A 25767-nucleotide genomic window follows, 5' to 3' on the forward strand; every position below is an offset into this window, starting at 1 on the left:
GTTTAGATTATAGCGGACATAATTATTATAAACAAGTTTCAGATGATTAAAAGAAGAAACCATCTTTGTTCGTCGGTTAGTTGAAATGTTTCAGAGATTATTGATTTGTGTAAATAACAGATGGTGGATTAACTAAGAATTGTTTAGGGATATTTATTATAACGTTTAATTATTAGGTGAGTAATAAAATGTTCTTATATTACTTTAGAAGAAAGCGTAATAGTTTATACTAATAATTTATTTTCGATTTCTTGTCGATTAGATTTTTCGTCATTTTTTTTTAAATGGATTGGTATGGACGTCATCTGTTTATTTTTTGTCATTGTCTGTCAAAATCTCCCATGAGTAGTAAAACGCAATGACCGCAATGCATTAAAAATAATTTAAAATATCGAAATTTAGTGGATTTATTAATTTAACTTTTATTCGTTCTTTTCTACCGTTTTTTGGGGTCTTATAAAAACCTTTACAGTGATGGCATTTTGTTTGATTCCGCTTTAAATGGTAAAATATTCATTAAAAAGACAAATCATAAGCTTTTTGGACAAATTGCACTTGCATGCTACCGAAATTGTCATAGGATATCAAATGCCACAATGGGAAACTCAATCTATACTAAAATATAAAATCCTTAAGTGACTGACATACTGATTAATCACGATCCTGCTCAAACCATTCAATGTAAGAAACTCAATTTTGGCATACAGGTTGATTCTAGGGTGTAGAAGTTCGATAAGAAGAGATTTTTCGAAATTCCAGTTCCAAGAGGGTGAAACCACCTCTCAAATATTACAATATTTTTTATTTAAAAAACGGTCAAGTTTCCGAAAAAACGCTTAAACACGCATATTTTATTTTGTTTTTTTACATATTTTAAGATTTTTTAAAAATGTATACAGGGTGTTTCGAAAAATCTGGTCATTGATTAATCACGATCCTGCTTAAAGCGCTTGACGTAAAAAGCTGATTTTTGGAAAACAGATTGACTTTAGGGTGTAGAGGTTCGATAAGAAGATATTTTTCGAAACTCAAATTCTAAGCGGGTGAAACTATCCCTCAAATATTAAAATATTTTTTATTTAAAAACCGGTGAGTTTTTCGGAAAAACTCTTAAACAAGTATATTTTATTTTGTTGTATTAAATATTTTAAGATTTTTTATAAATTTATATAGGGTGTTTCATAAAATATGACTGTTGATTAATCACGATTCTACTTAAACTACTTGACGTTTAAAGCTGATTTTTGGCAAACGGATTAACTGTGGGGTGTAGAGGTTCGATAAGGAGGGTTTTCTCGAATCTCAAATTCCAAGAGGGTGAAAACGCCCCTCAAATATTACAATATTTGTTATTTAAAAAACGGTTAGTCTTTCGGGATAACGCTTGGACAAGCATAAACCAAACCAAACACCCTGTATGATTTTTTAAAAAAAAATCAAAATATGTAAAAAAAACCAAATAAATTATGCTTGTCCAAGCATTTTCCCGGAAGACTAACCGTTTTTTAAATAACAAATATTGTAATATTTTAGGGGCGTTTTCACCCTCTTGGAGTTTGAGATTCGAGAAACCCTTCCTTATCGAACCGCTACACCCCACAGTCAATCCGTTTGCCAAAAATCAGCTTTAAATGTCAAGCAGTTTAAGCAGAATCGTGATTACTCAATGGTCATATTTTATGAAACACCCTGTATAAATTTATAAAAATTTTTATAATATGTAAAACAACAAAATAAAATACCCGTGTTTAAGAGTTTTTCCGAAAAACTCAGCGGTTTTTAAATAATTTTTTTTTAATATTTGAGGGATAGAATTAATTTTTTATTATTTACCCCCTTAGAATTCGAGTTTCGAAAAATCCCTTCTTATCGATCCTCTACACCCTAAAGTCAATCTGTTTTCCAAAAATCAGCTTTTTACGTCAAGCTCTTTAAGCAGGATCGTGATTAATCAGTAACCAGATTATTCGAAACGCTCTGTATACATTTTTAAAAAATCTTATTCTTCTTCTTCCTTCTTCATACTAGGCGAATCGCCTGTTTGGATTCGTCGTCTCTACCGGTTAGACTGACAAGTTGTCGCTCCATCGTTTTCGTGGACGTCCTAAGCTTCTGCGACCTAGCGGTGATTTGTCGCGTGCAACTCTCACTATCCTTCTGTTGTCCATTCTGCTGATATGCTCGTTCCATTCTTCCTTTCTGCTGAGTACCCACTCATTACATTTTCCACCTTGCACGCTCTTTCTTATGCTTTCATTTCTCTCCCTGTCCAGAAGTGTCTTTCCAGCTATTCTGCGTAGTACTCTCATTTCGGTTGTTTCTAGTAGTTGTTTAGTTTTCGCTGTATCAGGTCGAGTTTCTGCAGTGTATGTCATTATTGGTCGTACCGTTGCCTTGTAAATTCTCGCTTTAGTCTCCACCTCAATGTTTTTATTTCGCCATATTGTATCATTCAGGCATCCTGCTATTCTGGTTGCCTTCGTTGTCCGTTCTCGCACCTCCGCTTCTACATCACCAAAAAATTCTACAATCACAAAAATCTTATAATATTTAAAAAAACAAAATAAAATATACGTGTTTAAGCGTTTTTTCGGAAACATGACCGTTTTTTAAATAAAAAATATTGTGGTATTTGAGGGGTGGTTTCACCCCCTTGGAACTGGAATTTCGAAAAATCCCTTCTTATCGAACCTCTACACCCTAGAATCAACCTGTATGCCAAAATTGAGCTTCTTACGTTGAGTGGTTTGAGCAGGATCGTGATTAATCAGTGTCAGTCACTTAAGGATTTTATATATTAGTATAGATTAAAAAGAAGGGGCATGTGTAAAAAATTTCAGAAAACTAAGAAACATTGTTATGTAATCTACTTCTAAAACCGAATCAAACACATTTATGAGGCTCCTTGTGTTTTAGAAGGGTATTAGAAAACGAAGAGTTCATACAAGTAACATCTGACAGAGTCTGTAACATTTTTGATAATGCAAGATAAAACTTAACTAAAAACCTTATTTGTTATGAAATTAATATTCTATCATAAAGAACAAAAAAAGTTATTGCTAGTTAAACTGTACAGGGTGTCCTATTTTCTAGTTTTTTATTTACAGCACCTTCCTTAATACAAAAAAAATATAAATATGAAATCTAATTAAAATGCACCTTAACGATACTTTTTAGACTTATAATTTTTTTGATCGGCAATTGAAATTGTTTTGATGCTATTCTGCATTTTACTGTTCGTGACCTTGTTTTTAAATAATTATTCACGTCCAATTATTTAAAGTTAAATAACCTTGACCTTGCTGTTTATATAATATATTTGTATTTTTCGTCTTAATTTATCTCTCTACATCTACTTTTAGGAAGGACAAACAGTAATTCAGTAGTAAAAATACCAAAGAATTTTCTGAGAGATTTAAAAGATTTTCATATTTCAGCATATGTAGGTGCTAGTATTGATTTTGACATGACGAACTTAATAAATAATATACAGGATGTCCCAGAAATAAGTGCAAATATTTTAACTGATAGTATAGTTCAACCACGCCAGAAACACGCCTATGAGGGCTTTTTCTCGAAAAAAGAAAAAAGAAAATCTAGAAAAGATTCAGTGGTTCTCAATAATTTTCAAAGTGAAATAATTTGGTTATTTTGGATTTATTTGAAAAACGATAAAGAGAAAATATGTTTCTTTTATCGAGATCTACCACCCCTTAAAATATTTGCACTTATTTCTGGGACACCCTGTATAGAGCAAAAAACCGATATTAGTTATTTTTATTTTAACTAGAAATACAGGGCGAGTCTTAAATAAGTGCAAATATTTTTAGGGGTAGTATATTTCGATCCCAGAAACACGATTATGAGGTTTTTTTTCGCGAAAAGAAATTTTGAATTTTTTGAAAAAAAATTTGGAACTTTTTATGTTTTAGTTAAAAAACATAATTTGTTGATAATATGGCAACATGGGAAGTAAATTAGATTTACAGGAAAGAAAATCTAGAAAAGGTCCAGTGGTTCTCAACAATTTTCAAAGTAAAGTAATTCGGTTATTTTGGATTTATTTGGAAATCGGTAAAGAGAAAATATGTTTCTCTTATAGAGATCTGCTAGCCCTGAAAATATTTGCACTTATTTAAGACTCACTCTGTATAATACCAAACAGTCAATAGTTCAGAAATAAAAAAGATGTCAAAATATTTTCTGATTAATTTGAAAGATTTTCATAATTCAGCAGAGATACTTCTGGTATCGTCATATTTTTTCAGTTAATGAAAAACCACTGCGAGAGATAATTGCTTAGGCTTATTTAATACAATATGATCGAGAAAAAACGGCGTCAGCGATGGCTATGAAATGAAAATCGCTGTAATTTTATATGTAAAACTAGCATGTCCCAGCGATTTCGTTCGCGTCGAATTAATCATTTGTAATGGTGATGATAAAGCAAAGCAAGAATTTCCATTAACATAAAAACTGGATAAAATTTTCTCACATTTATGTAAGCATGAGAAAAAACAATATGGCAATATTATTATATAACTTGGTAATATTTGAGTGGAATTGGAAAAATTTCAAAATATGTAAAAAACCAAATAAATTATGCTTGTCCAAGCGTTTTCCCGAAAGACTAACCTAAATAACAAATATTTGAGGGGTGTTTTCACCGTCTTGGAATTTGAGATTCGAGAAACCACTCCTTATTGAACCTCTACACCTCACAGTCAATCCGTTTGCCAAAAATCAGCTTTAAAAGTCAAGCAGTTTAAGCAGAATCGTGATTACTCAATGGTCATATTTTATATACCCTGTATAAATTTATAAAAAAATCTTAAAATATGTAAAACAACGAAATAAAATATACATGTTTAAGAGTTTTTCCGAAAAACTCACCGGTTTTTAAATAAAAAATATTTTAATATTTGAGGGATAGTTTCACCCCCTTAGAATTCGAGTTTCGAAAAATCCCTTCTTATCGAACCTCTACACCCTAAAGTCAATATGTTTTCCAAAAATCAGCTTTTTACGTCAAGCGCTTTAAGCAGGATCGTGATTAATCAATGACCAGATTTTTCGAAACACCCTGTTTACATTTTTTAAAAATCTTAAAATATGTAAAAAAAACAAAATAAAATATACGTGTTTACGTGTTTTTTCGGAAACTTGACCGTTTTTTAAATAAAAAATATTGTAATATTTGAGGGGTGGTTTCACCCTCTTGGAACTGGAATTTCGAAAAATCCCTCCTTGTCGAACCTCTACACCCTAGAATCAACCTGTATGCCAAAATTGAGCTTCTTCCGTTGAGTGGTTTGGGCAGGATCGTGATTAATCAGTATGTCAGTCACTTAAGGATTTTATATATTAGTATAGATTATATAGACAATGTCATCGATCGTCATTTACAAGCCAACTGGGAGCCGTTTTTTTCGATCGTACGGTATTTAAAAAATTCCGATTAACTCTCTTCCTTTATTGAATTATCAATTCATTGTTTTTTTATTTGGACAATGGTCCAGTTACGCCGAAAGATAGATTACCGAATTTAGGTTAGGTTAGGTTAAGTTGCTGGGGTTTGGGATCATGTTTGATGCCTCACTCGGAGGGATTCTCACTCGCCCCTTGGGCCCATTTCGATACCCCTGTATTCTCTCTCTTCAACCTTCCTCTAATACTTTTTTGCGTTAAAGAACTTCCAGCTCTTTGCAAAGTTTTCGATGTCGCTGATGTTGACTTCTGCTGCTCTCTCTAGTCCCTCCAAAAAACCTTGCCCTAAAGTTTTAAAGCGTCGGTATTCCAGTGCCGGACAGCGGTACAGCGCTATGGTTTCTTTTTCCTCTCCGCATTCTCTGCAGTAATCGTGGTTGGAAATTTTCCATCTCATAAGGCTTACCCCCGTGGGGCAGTTTCCAGTGACGACACACATTACAATTATGCGTACTAGGTTTTTGTGCCTTAGTAGTTGTTTTGTCTTTTTGCTATCTACCACTGGCCATAGTCTTCGAGCTGTAGCGCAGTCCTCACGGTGTTGCCACGTCTCTTGCTGCTTGGCCTTGGTGGCAGTTGCTATAGCTTCCTTCAGTGTGTTGATCGTCACAAGTGGTGGGTCATCTGCCACGGCCTCTCTCCTGGCCCCTTCCTTGGCGAGTCTGTCTGCTTCCTGATTGCCCACCACATTGCTGTCACCACAGCGCCTGGCACCCAGCGCAGAGTAGTACCGCCCTGATGCAGCCAGGACAGTGCTTTACCGAGGTTAAGCGACGTTAGTTGATACGAGTGGATGGACATATGAAAATATTATGTTTTATTACCTTCCACATTAAGTAGTTCTTATCTGGAGCTTGTGTTAGATCTTCTCTTGTAAAAACTGTCGACTTTTTCGCTTTGGAACCTACATTTTGCATTTCCAAAATAGCATTCAGTTTTGAAAACTTGCTGATATCAATGATATTTTTGGCAGAGATTTTGGTATGCGGTTTTCTTGCATTCTGCATACGTGACCAGCCCATCTTAAGCGGGACTTTGTAATGATGACTTCAATACTCTCGCAGTTAGCTTTTTCAAGGACCGATACGTTTGAGACATGATGGAACCATTTTATTCTTAGAGTTGTCTAAGATGTCTCTGTTGCAACTTGTTTAATGCGTTCATGTGTCGGCGGTATGGCACCCAGGTTTCGCTTCCATATAACATGGTGGGAATTATTATCGCCCGGTACACCGCAAGTTTCATTTTTGTGCCCAAGTCATGATTGAAGAAAACCCTGTCTTTTAATTTCCAGAATGCTCTTGAGGCGCTGCTAATCCTGTGCTGAATTTCAGAGGATATTGGCCTTTTCCGAAATCAATCTGCCGAGGTAATTGAATTCCGCTACATATTCCAACAGCTCATATCCGATTTTTATAGCATTGTTGTGATCTTCCGGGGGAGTGCACATGATTTTAGTTTTATCGATGTTCGGTTCAAGTCCCAAGGCCCCGTATGCCCATGTATATGTGTTCAACATTTCAATTGCTGCAACGTATTTGCAACTAGAACACAGTCATCAGCGTATTGAAGTTCTGTGATGAATTTTGTACGTGTTTTTGCCCTGAGTCTTTTTATGTTGAACAGACCGCCGTCGTATCTGTATCTAATGCCCAAACCTCTCTCCTGCAGTTTGCTGTCCACTATAATGGAGAGCGCTGCCATGAATATATTGAATAGGAGAGGCGCTAAGACACATCACTGCCTAACGCCTGTGTTTCTTAGAAAGGGATCGCTCAGTGATCCATGATATGACACTCTTGATTTGTTGTTATTATGGAGGCTTTTACACACTGTAAGAAATTTGATGGGTACCCCGAACTTTTTCATAATTGCCCAAAGTGCATCTCTGTTCACAGAGTCGAAGGCTTTTGTTAGATCGATGAATGCAACGTAAAGTTTAGACTGCTGCTCTTTTACTTTTTCCTGTAGTTGCCGGATGGAGAATATGGAATCGACGGTACAGCGGTTGGTGCGAAAACCTGTTTGCGATTCTGGGAGGATTTTTTCTATATGTGGGTGCAGGCGGTTTCGCGGTTTGACATAATTTTTGCAAGAATTTTTCCTCCGATAGCCAGTAGTGAAATTCTTTGGTAGTTTCCGCAGTCTGATGCACTTCCTTTGTTCTTAAATATATTCACTCTATTCGCGTTGCAAAAGTCCTGAGGTACCTCTCCGCTTTCCCATATGACATCAAAGAGAGCCTTAAGATGACCAATAAGTTCTTCACTTGTACACTTATAGATTTCCGCCGGAATCGTGTCAGAGCCAGCTGATTTGTTGTTTTTAAGCTGTTTTATGGAGTCCTTTATTTCCTGTTCTGTTATTGGAATGTCTAATACATCGAGGCTGTTATCTGAGGTATTATGTTGAGTGCTTCCATATTGGGGTTGTTTTCTTGGTTAAGGATATGACTGTAACGCTCTTTCCAGCGGTTTCTGATTTGCTCTTCTTCTTTTAGAAGTTCGCCATTTTGTGCCATGATTGGGAATCTTGCCTTCTTAGTTGGACCGTACACTTCTTTTACAGCCTCGAAGAATTTACGATAGTCGTGATGCGTGGCATACTCCTGAATCTGACTAGCTTTTTGCGACCACCAGTTATCCTTTAGTTGGCGCAGTTTTCTTCGGAGCGTGTTGTTGGCTGCCTTAAAGTTGTCATCTAGTCTTGGATTGTGTGGATTTGCAGTGATGGCTTGATGTGCTCTATGCTTTTGTTCCAACAAAGCTTGTATATGCGGTTGATTTTCGTTAAACCAGTCTGGTTGTTTCTTTTTGTTGGATTTTCCCAGTACTGCTTCGCTGGTTTTGTGAATCGCATCTCTTAGTTGTGTCCAGCCATGTTCAGCATCCACGATTGAGATTGAAGTTATCGGTGGAAGTGATTCTTTGATGGTTTCCCGGAGGGCGTCGGCGGTATCGTTGTTCTCTAGACCCCGTACGTTCAATCTGGTCATGTAGCTTTGCTTTTTACAGTGTGGATGTTTGGGTTTTAACTGGATTTTAATTTTTGAGATTAAAAGTCGGTGGTCAGGGTCACATTCGGCATCTACTCTGGCTTTGGTGAGACTGACATCTTTTAGGTGCGTCCTTTGAACGATTACGTGGTCCAATTGGTGCCAATGGCCTGATCTCGGATGTTTCCAGGTACCTTTAAATTTGTCCTTCAGCATGAACCACGTATTGGTGATGCAAAGATTATACTCTGTGCATGTTGTTAAAAAGCGTTCACCATTGCTATTTACGTTTCCTATTCCATGTTTTCCCAATACGTCAGGCCATATTTCCTGTTGTTTGATGACACGGGCATTAAAGTACCTAGCAAAATGATTCGTTCGTGCTTTGGAATTTGTTGGAGTATATTTTGCAGAGCTTGGTAAAATTTATCCTTATCCTCAAATTTAGCGTCTAGGGTAGGAGCGTAGGCACTTATGATGTTGACGTAAGTTTTGACTGATATGGGGCACCTTAGGGTCATAGGACGTTCGGAGACACCAATGTACCTCTGTTAATTTGGTGGCGATTTCGTTTTTAATCGCAATGCCTACACCATGAATTCTCCTGTGTGTTACCGGGTAACCCTTCCAAAAAAAGTGTGAGACTACCTAAAAGTATGAGAGTTCCTGTGAGACCAGTGCTGTTCTTCTCTCTGGTCGATTGGAGTTTGTCCTGTCCAGTAGAGTGCGGACGTTCCACGCCGCAAACGTGAAACATTGACGATGTTTAGTTCTCCGATTATACGCCCGAGTAGGCACCCCCTCCCGGATATCCGATCGAGAAGGTATTTTACCTCCGGACCATGATTTGATGAGTGTAAGCTGCGTAAAAAGGTTAAACTGTGACGGTTACGCTGCCGCGCAGTTTGGCTGCAACTGTAGCACGGGATGGTTATGGCACAGTGAGGACTGCGACGATAGTTCCCTTGTGCTACGTTCTCGGCCGGCTAGGAGTAGTTTACTACTCCTCTTCCCCAGAAAGGTGGTAGGTCTGAGGGTTGTATAATGATATACCACCTATACTCGGTCGTCAGAGCCTCGTTTGTTTAAACAGGGTGCACCACGTGAAGGTGAGGTTGACTTTTGGGTAAGCTAGGCTATATGTATCGCTTTAATACTCCTCCAGCAGACACATAAAACCGTTATTTGAAGACACAAAAACATCTTATTACTATACCTACTGTAACGCCCAAGAAGCATTTGGACGTCGGGACAACGTTGTGTCACGCGACCAAACGTCGGGGCGCAACGTCGGCACAACCTCGTGCCAACCCTAGTCTGCACTAGTTTGGAGAATCATTTTTGGGTCGAAACGACGTTGGATACCGACGTTGGCTAGAAGCCTAATTTAGTACAAACTGCAACGTTCTTTAAAATCCTAATTCATAGAAATACAAAACTAATATGGCGTCTAAGTCGCGTTTTATCTTAAATTGGGATAATTATAGTAAAAATATTATTTTTATGATTTAGTTAGAGACATATGTCAGATGGCAGTGAAGGAAAACAAAACAAAAGTATTTAAGTGTGGAGGATGTTTGAAGATCATAATTATTTAAACACTTTAACCGACTCTGTAACTCGTTACCCAAGGCAAAAAAGTTAAACGCAAACAACTTTATTGATAAATGTATTGTTTCTGCTTTGAAAAATACTAATGGGCCTTAAAATTAAAGAAGTTTTATAAATTTCCTTGAATTTTTTTTTTATTAAAATGAGAATAATTTATTCGCAGTCGAAAAAATTGTTTCCGCGTGTTTTTTAGGGTCAAATATTTCAAGTTAATGTATTCAAAAAGCAGGAATTGCTACTTTAGGAACGAAACATTTTCTTATTTAACAACATGGCGGCTTTCACTTTGTTGTTTTAGAGATTAAGATGGAGTAGTTCGAGTGGTCGCATACTGGACTAATAAAGTCGCAGTTCGGCCTTAACAGGTAGTATACTAGTCGCAAGATTGCCTAATTTAGTCATCCTAGAGTCTAGCTTGTGCCGCCCTCTATAATCTAAATAAACGAGGGAGCGGATAAACTATCGGTAATATATGTCGATGTATATTTAAATTTAGTTTTATATGTACCTTTCTTATGTCCCATTTTAATTAAGTTTTTTTTTATAAAAACAAAAACAGCACTGAACTGTCTGACTGAACAGAACAATGAAGTGAAAATTTAAGATTTAAGGTTATGGTTCAATACAGTTGCAAAAAGGTTGTGACTCGACGTCCTACCAACGTAAGAATAAAAAAATCTAAACAACGTTGGAATTAGTAAAACAGACGACGTTTGCATAATGTTGGAATAGGTCCTGAAACTGACGTCGGAAAACTCAATATTGACCGACGTTGTAACTACGTTGTCCGAATCACCTAAAGATCACTTAAGCAAAAAAGGTTACAAGACAACGTTTATTCGACGTCGCAGAAGCTTCTACTTTGCTGTAGTACTAGTCCAACGTCGGCACAACGTTATAAAAACGTTTAAATTTATTTTAATACCCAAGGTAGGGAGCTAACTATTTTTTGTAACTAATCCAACGTTGTGTTTAGTAAACATGTGGTCGCAAGTCGTGAAAATGCTACTTGGGCGTCCTTGTTGATATTTATTTCAATCCTTTTACAAAGGTTATTTCCCAAATTTTTCACTAGCGTAGAACATCTGTTCTTCACCTTGTAAATGCAGAGACGCTAAATAAGATTATTTTACCTATTACAAATATGATACCATATTTATATTTAAAATATTCAGCGGGGATTAAAATCGATAAAAGCCAATTCTCGTAAACAGGCAATCAATTATATTTCATTTTTATTAAACTGCAATATTATTTGTTTAAGAACCTGCTCGCCATGAAGATCGTCTTCGTCCTGTTGCTAGTCACGATTTCGGTGTCGGCGGAGGCCAGAGTCAAACGCGGTTTTCTGTCGTTGCCTCGAGCGCCGTCTCCTTCCGATGTAACTGCTGGTATTAGGAACGCTACCAAAGTTGGTGGAGGATTCGCTGGTGCACTCACCAAAAAAGTCTCACCGGAGGTATTGAAAAAGATATTAACAGAAGATTGGAAAGGGTTTCAGGTATGTTTCTTCTTTTTATTTTTAAACGGTTATATTTAGCTCGACCCGTACGGTATTTATTTATTTGCTTGGGTCAAAATTAGAAATTAAAATTTAAGTACCTTCCTGTTGTCAGATTGATCTGAAATTTGGTACACACCTTTAGTTCCGATGACAATACAATATAGTAATATCAATAACATCGTAAATCTATGACGGCCGCCGGTACAAAATGGCGGATTTCATATTTTTCCACAACCCCCTCAATATGGGTATCAAATGAAAGGGCTACACTAGTAGAATACTGTGAGTATGACAAAATTTAAAATCCAAGATGGACGTCGTTACAAAATGGCGTATTAGGTGAGGACATGAGTAGTCGTGTCCAGAACAGTTGTGTCCAAGATTGTGTGACGTTAGAAGGACAGTTTCGTTTTTTTGTGTTGCTTTCGATCAATTTTTCTTCGGCCATTTATTCTCGGACAATCTTTTGCATACCCGATACAGCTATGTGCAGAGTCTAGCTCATTCTAACAATGGTTCTTGGCAAAAAAACAGACTCAAAATCACACTCTAAAAGAGAGCTGCTGCCTTGATAGAAGTTTTATTTTGTCCCAAGCAACCCTCAGAAAATAATTAGGTAGAATGGTATCATTTTCTCTCGCATGCATTATCATAACTTAAAAAAAAGGACCTATCTCAAATTCCATCTTTCTTGTAGTATAACAATTGGTATAACAATTGATATAACAAGAGCCCTTCTCAACATACGTCTCTTCGGCATAACGAAGAATTGTAGTATTTGAGATGGGGCAAATTTTTAAACGAATATAAAATGAAAAAGGTACAATATTGAGATGCGCAAATTCGCTATGTTAAAATATGACCCATTGGGCAGGTCATGACGTTGATATCTCAAAATCGCCAAAAATCGAGATACGTCTTTTCGTCATAAAGCTGACGATATGATATGTCATTCTATTTAGAATATCATTTTCTATCAAATAAAGTAAAAAAATACCGAGGGTACCATTTAAAAATCAAAAGTTGTAGTCATTTCCGGTGAAACAGGAAGTGACCAAAAACAATTGAATATGTCAATCACACAATCCTAATTTATCTTATATACTAACATACCAAATCTCGTTTTTTTATCTAAAAAAATAAAAAACGTTATAGGGGTGAGCCACTTTCGAGACGCTACCGGTATTTTAAACCCTTACTAGTGATCCTATCACACATTTTATTAGAAAAATATTATTTTAATAATTGTGTTTCAGTCAACCTTCAACAAAGTATATCCCACGGAGGCAATTGCTAAGCTTCGTCAAGGCATTTTTGCAGAAAACAAAGTCGGCATTGACAAGTTCAACGAATTGTTCGAACAGGGAAAATCATCTTTCGCCCAAAAACTTAACTGGTTGGGCGATTTGGCGCCCGACGAGTTCAACAAATTACTGAACGGTTTTAGAGCACCAAAATCTAAACCTCCACCAACAGCTACTGTGCGTTCTAGAACTGGAGCGGCTGTACCATCAAGCATCGATTGGAGAGATGTTGGAGCTGTAACTGATGTGAAATCTCAAGGTTTATGTCAAAGTTGCTGGACGTTCGCAGCAGTAAGTACCACCCTTGTTTATATATTCTTAAAGTTGTTCAACCGACTAGACAAAATGTGCTGCCAACTGGAGGACAAATCGTGAACCATTCGGGGCGGAGTCAAAAATATCGATTATTTTCGTTATTTTCCTCAGAGTAATGTCACAAATTAACTATAACAGATGCGAAAGAACACCGAATTCCGCGTTCAGGTTTCTGTGATCTTCAGAAAGAGTTCATAGACAATCTGCATCAATGTATAGTTTGGGTTATTATTTGTTTGGGTGAAAATAATCTGCACCAATATGTTATCGAGGCATATAATCTCATAGTAATTTAATAGATTACTCGTCATATTATATCAGTTCGTAGGAGATTAGGAAAAAAAAAAGATATTTATAGTATAAAAAATTAATTTATTTAACAAAATTTAATTAAAGATGTGACAAAATAGTTACTTTTCTAATGATTCTATCGGACTTTTTTCGACTATATAAATCTTTATTTGTAAACTTTAATGCATAAAATATTTTCAATCTAATAAATAATTTAATGATATAAATAAGAGGAAATTTCTCACATGGGTGGTCAAATTCTATAGTTTTCATTATATCAAACAGCCTCTGAATGTTTTCTTCAGTGCAAAACTCATCAAAATTTAATATAAATAATTTTTCCAGCCTGTAAATAAAATGAACAAATTTTTCCACTTTCATGATCAAAGGCTTTTAAATGGGTAAATAATTTCGAGTTATCCAGAGATTCGGATTCTTTTGCAAATTTTAGACAAATATCACATTGATGTATTTGAAGACCCTTTTTAATGATGTAGTCAAACATAATTAAAGGCATTTTGAGTTGAAAACATTTCTCAGAGGCTGTTTGATATAATGAAAACTATAAAATTTGACCACCCATGTGAGCAATTTCCTCTTATTTACATCATTAAATGATTTATTAGATTGAAAATATTTGATGTATTAAAGTTTACAAATAAAGATTTATATAGTCGAAAAAAGTCCGATAGAACCAATAGAAAGGTAACTATTTTGTCACATTGTTAATTAAATTTTGTTAAATAAATTAATTTTTTATACTATAAATATCTTATTTTTCCTTATAAATAAACACATTTGTATCCCATTAATACGAATACGACACAGCATGGGTTTCCGGACTAAACGACTGGTGTATTTACACCACTCAATAGGCGTGTCGGGTTTGCCGAACGGTTTCCGATGCAGTCGCTTTCTTTCGCATCTGTTATAGGTAATTTGTGGTAATGTAATAATATAGCCCGGGTTTCTGCGAACTTTAATAGTGATCAGCGGATTAAGAAATTTAAACGAAACTTTTATTTTATTCTAAATTGTGGATTATTTTTGCCTGTTATTTTAAGAATTCTAAACCGTATTAACAAAGAAATTATTATTTCGATATGTTGGTACATTATTTATAATTTATGATAATGCTAATTGCTGTTAATTAATATTTAAAAAAAAGTTACATACCTATTTTAATTTGATTTAATGCAGATTAATTTTATTTTGATGCCATCTAATTGGCATGGTATTATTGGTATGGGAATTAGCCAAGAAAGAAAAGAATTGGCTATAACTTGTAATTTTTCGAAAAAAAAAAAACATATTATATCTATATCGCTGAAAAGCTTAAAGAATGGCGCTTTTTATGAAGTCATGGCCAACTAGGGTTTCCATTTAAAAAAAACATAATGTTTGTGTCATATGTCAAAAATGCCATGCTTTAGAAAAAAAAAACAGAAAACACAAACTCATTAGGTATGTGATTATCTACAACTTTTATCCGAAAACTTTTTGTATAAAATACCGTATGATCGAATAAAAACGGCGTCAGCGATGGATATGAAATGACGATCGATGATATTTCCCAAATAATTTTACATATAAAACACTAAATCACCATAATACACTAAAACACTTTTACTTTTACACTGGACGCGCGTTTCGCTAACCATGTTAGCATCATCAGCAGATGATTATAAACTAATCAGTTTATAATAAAATAATTAAAATAAACTAATCAGTTTATAATCATCTGCTGATGATGCTAACATGGTAAGCAAAACGCGCGTCCAGTGTAAAAGTAAAAGTGTTTTGGTGTATTGTGGTGATTTAGTGTTTTATTTTGTTGTGTAACACCAAAAGTTCCAACCCTCAACTGTAATATAAAATGACAACGATCTTCATTTCATAGCCATCGTTGACGCCGTTTTTATTCAATCATACGGTAGATTATAATGGAATTAGAGACAAGTTTTAAAATAGCCAAAATTTGTTTTTTTTCGAAATATCTAGTAAGCCTTGAAATTCTCCGAAAAATCCGAAAGGCGCATATTTATGACCCCACAAAACTGCAATTCTTTCCCCATTTAACCGACTCTCTATCTCCAGTAATTTCCGAGATACCAATAGAGAATATCGTAGCAAACTCACCCTGTATAGTATTTAGAAACTAACTAGTATTATTATTTGACTAGATTAATTTGATTAATAAGACTCGATTAATTTAATTTAAAATATATTTGAACAGATTTGTTTTTCGTATATTCTATTACCAAAAATTGCCCTGTCATAAAAAAAATGTATTCAAAAATTTACGAACATACTTCTGTTTCACTTCTTAGGCAGGAGCTATAGAAGGCCACTGGTTTCGTAAAACTGGAAAATTAGTGGATGTAAGCGAACAAGATTTCGTCGATTGTACTCCGTCGGATGACGGGGATGGGGGCTGTCAAACGGGTTACACGGACGCAGCTTTCGAATACGCTCGAAAACGTTCCGGGGTCAATAGCGAAGATGCTTATCCTTACGAAGCGAAGGAAGGCAAATGTAGGCACGTCAATGGGAGTTCCGTCGCCAGAACTGCTGGTAAGTTTGAGGGAATAAACGACATACGTTTTAACCCTTTATAGATTAACTACAAATTAGAGACAAGCTGAAATTTGGCATGGAGCTTCATTTTATAGATCTTTAAACATCCTGAAACCCCAGCGATGAACCGTTGAGCCCGTCACCCCAAAACCACCCCTACAAGAGGTAAAAATGACCCTTTTTTTACTTTTTCTTCAATAACTTTAAAACTACGAATTTTACGAAAAAAAGTCACGAGTAAAAAATTGCCAAAGACATGTCACTCTTAACCCCATAGCACAGTTTGATACTCCTAACACAGCTTGGAACAAACTGAAAGAAAACATCTGCAAAGGTGCTAAAGAAGCTTTAGGAACACGTACTGTATCACACAATAGAAGACCGAACCTTAAACCTTGGTTTACATTAGAAGTCAAGAACATACAAAGGGAAAAGAAGGAAAAATACTTACAATACAAGAAATAATAGAGTACGAGAAATTAAAGAAGAATATTGGCAGCGATTTAGTAGCGAAATGGAGGCGGATATGTACGGAGCACAAAAACGTATTTGGAAGATGTTGAGGGGTTTGAAACGAGAAACAAATGAAACAATACAACTAAGAACAATTGCAGAAGATACGTGGGAAAAATATTTCAAAGACTTATACGCAGAAACAGATGAACCAATGGAAGCACAAGAGACAAGCCAAAGAGATAATACAGAAGATCATGCGCAAATCACTTACAAGCAAGTAGAAGAGACAATAAGGAAACAAAACAAAAATCTCCTAATCAAGATAAAATACCAAACGAGCTAATAAAAAACGCAGGCACGGCTATCATAGAGGAATACACAAAACTGTTTAACATTATATTACAACATCAGAAAATACCAGAAGAATGGAAACAAAGTATAACAATACCCATTTTTAAAAACAGAGATAAAACAGACCCAGCAAACTATAGAGGAATAACATTACTGAGCACCTCGCTAAAACTTCTGACTAAGATCATTGCGGACAAAATCTCCTCAATAGTGCCAATAAGCGAGGAACAACAAGGATTCCGAAGAAACCGATCAACTACCGATGCACTATTCATACTCAGGCAACTAGTTGAAAAATCCTTATCAAAAATCCAGCATTTTTGAACTACAACTGGTATTACGACAGCCTCAGCCCTCTGTTATTCAACACAATCATGGATCAAGGGAATGCATAAAGTAAACATATTATGCTATGCCGATGACGCAGTACTTATTGCAGTGTCAGAGGACGACCTCCAAAGAATGCTACAAGCTTTTAATAGACAGACAGAAAAACTTAACATGCAAATTTCCACAAATAAGACCAAATGCATGACCATTAAAAAGGAGCCTTTATGGTACAAATTGGTAATAAAAAATAAAACTATTGATCAGATAACGTCACTCGAATACCTCGGATGCAAAATTACAAGCTCAGGATTCCTGGAAGAAGAAGTAAGGAAACAAGCCAATAAAGCTGCCGCAATATCAGGACATCTTAAATATCCCATATGGAAAAACAAACATTTGAGTACAGAATGTAAGTCAAGAATATACAAAACCTGCATACGACCAGTGATGACATATGGTGCGGAAACCAGAGCTGAAACATCAGTAACAAAGAGAATCCTACGAACTACTGAAACGAAGACCTTAAGAATGATAACTGGATACACATTGAGGGATAGACAGAGAAATGTAGACATAAGAGAAAGGTGCCAAACAAATGACGTTGTCAGATGGATAAGGCAGAGAAGAAGAGAATGGAACCAGCATGTCAATAGAATGGGCCCCGACAGAACGGCCATAATAATTCGCAACAACGTACCCCATGGCAGAAGACCTACTGGACGACCACCTAAACGTTGGCAAGACAGTTGGCAGTCAACCTCGCAAGAGTTGCTTAGACGAGGAGGAAACCGGAACTAAACAGGCGATACGCCTTCTAAAAGAAGAAGAAGAGTAAACAATTGAAGAGAAGAAAATTTCTTACCACATAGGTAAAGAATCAAAATTTTTAGAATTTCAGTGGCGCAGGTGCGAATTCTTTAATTTAGGAGGATTGTTTTAATAACCCACCATTCCGTGTTTAGCTTCTGTGTTTAGCTTCAAATGAAAGCATTTTTGAGATAAATTTCGAGACCAAAAAATATATTAGGATACAAGTTCCTATAAAAACGATCTTTTTAATAAAGGTAAGATACCAGTGCCGCAGATAATTTTTTTAAATGTGCGTTTTTAACATTTAAAAAAAATTGAATAAGAAAAATTGAAGTTTTACAAATAATTTCCCATGAAATAGGTATATAATATAGAAAAATTTACGCGTTTAATAACAAAATAAGAAAAACCTTAGCTCAAAAATAGGATAACTTATCTTAAGGATAGTCCTCATCCACATTTGTTGAGTTCATACATGTAATGCCATTGCAATGACCACATTCAAATACGTTTTTTGTCGAGTTTTTTACATATGCTGGTATAATAAACTGAGATGTAACTTCTTCTAACTTCTCCTTTGTAGCCTCGGGATTAGGTTAGGTTAGGTTAGTTAATTCTTTTAATAGCTCACATACCTTTTTCTTCTGGATGGTGTTCACTAAATTAATTTTCCCTTTATTGAACTCAGCAGACGTTGTGTCACAACCAGATATAGCGTGGACACTTTAGAATCACATTCTTCAGATCACCCAATTTTTGTTGTAAGGCTGATATGTAGATTACTTTATTTGGTTTTGACACCTTTCCCGGAAGAATCATAAACAGTCTCTTGTGGCAATAATGAATCAGTAACACTATAATGTCCGTATCTTCGCTAACTACTGCTACGGTCCCTTCTGGTAAATTGTCACTTATTGCGACCGCTGTAGTTACAATAAGAGTATCGGCATCACCATCAGTGAATTTAACATTGATTCCATTTTCCATCAATACTTTTCCGAGCGCACGAATGAAGTTGCTTTTGTTGGTGTTGTTTGACAAAAAATCTGCCTTTGGTACTTTCACTGCAGATAAATTCGAGAAAGATACAATTGGTACCATTTTTTTACCTGATTTTGGTGTGTATCTCTTCATAGCCATCAAAAACAACAGTGACACTTTTACCATAGAAATATGTTATATAACTATAGTATTGAGAAAACAGATCTGAAAATATCGCAGGGTACAGGCTTGGTTAAATAACAATTTACCACCGCAAGATTGGGGTTGGAGTCTGAAAAATCGAGAGATGAATCCAATACATTCAGACCAGCCCATTGCTCCTACATGGGTTTTAGAGAAAAATGTTTGTAATTGCTTTTCGGGAAGCTGTAAAAAAGCATATACATGAAAGCGAATGGGACTCACCTGCACTATGGCATGTGGTCAATGCAATGGCATTACATGTATGAGCCCAATAAATGTGGAAGTGAATGAGGACTATCCTTAAGATAAGTTATCCTATTTTTGAGCTAAGGTTTTTCTTATTTTGTTATTAAACGTGTAAATTTTTCAATATACCTATTTCATGGGAAATTATTTGTAAAACTGCAATTTTTCTTATTCAATGTTTTTAAAATATAAAAACGCACATTTAAAAAAATTATCTCCGCCACTGGTAACTTACCTTTATTAAAAAAGATCGTTTTTACAGGAACTTGTATCCTAATACATTTTTTGGTCTCGAGATTTATCTCAAAAATGCTTTCGTTTGAAGCTAAACACAGAATTGTGGGTTATTAAAACAATAGTCCTAGAATAAAGAATTCTCCCCTGCGCCACTGAAATTCTAAAAATTTTGGATCTTTACCTATGTGGTAGGAAATTTTCTTCTCTTCAATTTTTTACTCGTGACTTTTTTTCCTAAAATTCGTAGTTTCAGAATTATTGAAGAAAAAGTAAAAAAAGGACCATTTTTACCCCTTTTAGGGGTGGTTTTGGGGTGATGGGCTCAACAGTTCATCGGTGGGGTTTCAGGATGTTTAAAGATCTACAAAATGAAGCTCCACGCAAAATTGCAGCTTGTCTCTAATTTGTTGAAGGTCACCCATGTAAAACGATGTATCGACCCTGAGCTAAGACCAGTATTAATTATTTTCAAGTTTGACCAAAATGACTTCAAAAATATATAAACTAGCACAAATGGAGCATATCTTCTTAATAACATATTTCAAAAAGTTAACTAATAAGGGAGTGGAGGGACGGTGGTCGATTTTTCAACCAGAAACTGTTAAACGAAATAGATAATATATAATGGTCTAATGTATAAACTGTGTGTATCATCCAATGTAAGGAAAAAGAGTAGTGTTCATTTTGATTATCTCTATTAGTTCTCTATTCAAAAATATGCCCATATCAAGTTAATCAATTTTTTTTGAGAAACTCACATCCTATGAGAAATGATCGAAAATATACAGGATATATTAACGATTTTAGAAAATATCATCCGAACCGTAAAATTGGTGCACTAAATAAAAAGAAATAAACGTCAAAAATACATTTGTTTCTATATTTTTAAATTTTTATCACACGAAATTTGCATAGAAAATGCCTAGACGACAATTACCTATTAAATATAAATAATATACTAGCGTATATCCGCGACTTCGTTCGCGTCGAATTAATCCTTTGTAATGGTGATGATAAAGCAAAGCAAGAATTTCCATTAACATAGAAACTGAATAAAATTTTTTCACGTTTATGTCAGCATGAGAAAAAACAATATGGCGATATTATTATATAACTTGGTAATATTTGAGGGGTAGTTTCATCTCGTTAGAATTTGAATTTCAAAAAAATCCGTTTGCCAAAAATAAGCTTTTTACGTCAAGCAGTTTAAGCAGAATCGTGGTTAATCATTTACCCAACTTTTTGGAATACCCTGTATGATGTTTTAAAGAGTTTCAAAATATGTAAAAAAACAAAATAAATGATGCGTGTGAAATATTGTAATATTTGAGGGGCGTTTTTGCCCTTTTGTAATTTGAGATTCGAGAAACCCCTCCTTATTAAACCTCTGCACCCCACAGTCAATCCGTTTGCCAAAGATCAGCTTTAAACGTCAAGCAGTTTAAGCAGAATCGTGATTACTCAATGGTCATATTTTATGAAACACCCTGTATAAATTTATAACAACTCTTAAAATATGTAAAACAACAAAATAAAATATACGTGTTTAAGAGTTGTTCCGAAAAACTCACCGGTTTTTAAATAAAAAATATTTTAATATTTGAGGGATAGTTTCACCCCCTTAGTATTCGAGTTTCGAAAAATCTGTTCTTATCGAACCTCTACACGCTAAAGTCAATCTGTTTTCCAAAAATCAACTTTTTACGTCAAGCGCTTTAAGCAGGATCGTGATTAATCAATGACATTTTTAAAAAATCTTAAAATATGTAAAAAACAAAATAAAATATACGTGTTTACGCGTTTTTTCGGAAACTTGACCGTTTTTTAAATAAAAAATATTGTAATATTTGAGGGGTGGTTTCGCCCTCTTGGAACTGGAATTTTGAAAAATCCCTTCTTATCGAACCTCTACACCCTAGAATCAAACTGTATGCCAAAATTGAGCTTCTTACGTTAAGTGGTTTGAGCAGGATCGTGATTAATCAGTATGTCAGTCATTTAAGGATTTTATATATTAGTATAGATAAGAAGTATTTGCGTCTTGACAATATGGTGAATGCGTTTGTTGAAATTAGACATACCACAGGCTGTGCCACAGAGTTACTATTAATATTACTGAAGGGTTCATATAAATATAAGATAACTAATAAGATAAATAACTAATAAGCACATAATTAAAAAAGAATAATCTACCATTTCGATTACTAAGTAAATCTAAACAGTGCCCTTAGGTAAAAAGTGTTTTAATTAGCAGAGAATATCGTGCAATTAATTGCCAAGTCATTATAATTATTACAGAAATAAATATGTCTAATATTTATACTAACAATTTGTAACAAAATTGTTGAATAGGTGCTTAAAGAAAAACTTAATAAATAAACTGACTTGGTTTTACATGAGATTGCACAACATTTTATAATGGAAGGATTGTATTGCGAGATTTGGGATTTTTTACATTCTATGTTTTTGACAGGATCTATGTGATACGGATCTATCTGTGCCACTGTATATTATACATAAGCATAACAGCCTAACTTTGCTTTTTTTAGTTTTGTCCCATGTTGATATAAAAACGGGTAGCAAAAAACTGAAAAATTATGTCAGCTAAATTTTCATCAACATAGAAATTATCACTTATAATATCACAAGAGCTTAAAATATTTTCGGAAATTTGAAAATTATCCCGAGTCGAAGACGAGGGATAATTTTCCTAAAATATTCGTGCCCGAAAGAAAATTTCCATTAATAATTTAAGCTTGCGTGGTATTCGGTAAGAAAATTTCACACCTAAATTTGAAAAAAAAAATATTAATCCAACATGACATTTTAAAATAATTTCAATTTGTTAAGTTGGTCAAGGTATTGCTAAAACTCAAATGGGTAATATTTCAATATATAGACATTGTAGTTCATTCACATTATGATTGTAGATCTTATGTTTACCTTTTCAACTGTCAAAAAATTTCCACTAAAGTTTCGTGGCGCCTCGAAAAAATTTTCGGAAATTTTTTCAGTTGCCATGGTAACTAGTCAACATTAAAGCATGTTATTGGTTGAAAAGTAGAGGTGTGAAATTTTCACTAGTAATACCACTAGAGGTCAAATTATTTCCGGAAATTTTTTCGAGCTCGCGAATATTTTGAAAAGTTTCCCGAGTCGAAGACGAGGGATAATTTTTTATAAATATTCATGAGCGAGAAAAAATGTCCGGATTTAATTTGACCTCGTGTGGTATTCGGTAAGAAAATTCCACACCAAATTGTGTTTGAAAATCAAATAATTAAAAGGTATTTTTCGATTTTTGGTCGAATTGATTATTTAGTTACTATGACAGCTAAGTGACACCCAAACCCATTGCCCTGGAAATTTATATGGTGAAATTTTGATAAAATAATTTTGTGCTCCTCACTAAAAACACGGTATGTCGCTAGTGGTAGGGAAAATAATTTTTAGAGATTACTAGTTTATTTGGTTGCCTGTGATATGCATATACAGGGTGTTTCCTAATTAATCTAAAAAATAAAAAATCGTTAGAAAACGGCTTAAGGAGGGCTCTTAATAAGTATATTTATTTTTTTCTCGGCAACCGTTTGATGAACAAGAAAAACTAAAAAGATCAATTTTGTTGAAAAAGGATGGCCAGTCAAGAAAAAAATATATTTTCTTTAAAAAAGCAGTAGTGTACCATTTATGTTAAGCAAAATATCGATTTTTTTTAAATTTTTAACACCCTGTAGATCAGAAAGGAAGTACTTTAGACCCAATGGTTATATAAAAATTGTTTTAAGAACACATGAGGAATCACACCACAATTTTTTAGACTAATTAGAAAACACCCTGTATATTGTCAACTTGACAATGATTGTTGATAAATCAAAAATACCTTTTCTGTGAAAAAAGCCCGATTTTCGCAGAAAAAATTTTGGTTTTTATTGAATTTGGGCCTGCGTCTGCAAATATGGTATGTTTTTTAATATTCTATCTATCTAAATTTTTAATATCATACCTTGAAATCAGTTTTATTATTTATTAACTGTAAAAATATATATACTTATATAGTTTTATCAAATATTGTGATTTACTTTCTACCTTGTAGTCAAAATTTATATATAATAAACTATATATATATATATATATATATATATATATATATATATATATATATATATATATATATATATATATATATGTTTTATTAAAGTTACTCTGATATACTAATATATCAGTGTAACTTTAAAACTAAATCCTTTGAAATCAAATATAAACATAAAAAATATTTACAGCAGAAAAGGCGAAGGCGCTGGGTTAAACGTAGTCTCTACTAAGAACACGGAGGGGCGCTTTGACCCAAAATTTTACTATTAAGTTTCATATCTATCTTAATAAAAGATTATTTTCTTTTACCTATGCCCAAACCTAAAAACTATTTCAGTTTTGAAGTTGTCAAGCGGCACGGCTTAAAAAAAATGTTTCGCTTCGGTCATGAAAGCAAAGAAAATATTGGCCAGGAGACTAAGCAGTTGGCACCCGCGAATACTAGGAAATCGAAGTCAAGCGTATGGAAGCAGTTTACAAACTTTCATCTCAGCTTTGTAATTGAAATGTATCAAAATTATCATGTAAACAAATAAAAACTAGACTCTCAAAAAGATATTCTGTCATTATAAACGTCAAAAAATTTCCTGTTGGGTGCCCACGAGGAAAAAAATTTCACTTATAATATCACAAGAGCTTAAATTATTTTCGGAAATTTTTTTGAGGGCACGAATATTTTGAAAATTATCCCGAGTCGAAGACGAGGGATAATTTTCCTAAAATATTCGTGCCCGAAAGAAAATTTCCAGGAATAATTTAAGCTTGCGTGGTATTCGGTAAGAAAATTTCACACCTAAATTTGAAAAAAATATTAATCCAACATGACATTTTAAAATAATTTCAATTTGTTAAGTTGGCCAAGGTATTGATGTTTTTGACATATTATGTGTTTTGTCATTTTGTTTGCGATTCTGTCATTAAGCTATTACTAGTTTTAAAACGTCTGTACGTAGAGTAAGAAGTGTATAGCGAAATGTCGCGATTTGGAAAAGTAAACCAACAAGTCATTAAAGAAGAAATTGAAAATATAAAACCAGATAACACCCGAAAATCAAAATCAAGTGTATATCCATCATATTTCGTTAAATAGAAAAATACCAGCTTTAGTTAAATAAAGACGGCAGAACTATATTTTTTAGAACATGGCAATTTCGAAGAAATTCATATGTAGGTATATCTAACATATTTCCTTAAATAAAAATATTACCAACCTTAGTTACATCAAATGCTAAAACTCAAATGGGTAATATTTCAATATATAGACATTGTAGTTCATTCACATTATGATTGTAGATCTTATGTTTACCTTTTCAACTGTCAAAAAATTTCCACTAAAGTTTCGTGGCGCCTCGAAAAAATTTCCGGAAATTTTTTCAGTTGCCATGGTAACTAGTCAACATTAAAGCATGTTATTGGTTGAAAAGTAGAGGTGTGAAATTTTCACTAAAATTTATCTGTTGCTATGTTGATTTGTCAAAAAAACACGTTTTGATTGGTTAAAAATTGCAGGTGTGGAATTTTCGAAATAATTTATTTTTCTGCTATTTCCAGGATATGCGGAAGTAGCTCCTAATGAGAAAGCTCTCGAAGAAGCTGTAGGAACTTTGGGCCCTATAGCGGCCGCCATAGATGCAAGTAAAACCGGGTTCCAATTCTACTCCGACGGTGTCTACTTGGATCCAGAGTGCGGCAACACCACAGACGACATCAACCACGCCGTCTTGATTGTGGGATACGGTCAGGAATCTGACGGCAAGAAATACTGGATTGTCAAAAATTCGTACGGACCGGATTGGGGACAGGGAGGGTATATTAAAATGGCTAAGGACGCTGGCAATCATTGTGGCATTGCCTTGCAAGCCTCTTATCCTTTAGTTTAGTACATTTAGTATCTGTTTCTTCTATTGTATAGTTGTATTAATTATATTATGAGTTCTTAAAAATAATATATCTGAAAATATACTTTAAATAAA

General features: G+C 34.5%; 1 protein-coding gene across 1 annotated transcript; it reads left to right on the forward strand.

The window, feature by feature from the left end:
- Positions 1–25767, forward strand: LOC115878450 (cathepsin L1-like). Its single transcript, XM_030894960.1, has 5 exons — positions 1–176; positions 11358–11594; positions 12854–13192; positions 15838–16081; positions 25346–25767. The coding sequence occupies exons 2-5, from the start codon at positions 11370–11372 to the stop codon at positions 25672–25674; spliced, it is 1137 nt and encodes a 378-aa protein (XP_030750820.1). The 5' UTR covers positions 1–176; positions 11358–11369; the 3' UTR covers positions 25675–25767.

Source organism: Sitophilus oryzae, unplaced genomic scaffold (genome assembly GCF_002938485.1).
Source record: "Sitophilus oryzae breed Bouriz unplaced genomic scaffold, Soryzae_2.0 scaffold_1512_pilon_pilon, whole genome shotgun sequence".
NCBI classification, from domain to species: Eukaryota; Metazoa; Arthropoda; class Insecta; order Coleoptera; family Curculionidae; genus Sitophilus; species Sitophilus oryzae.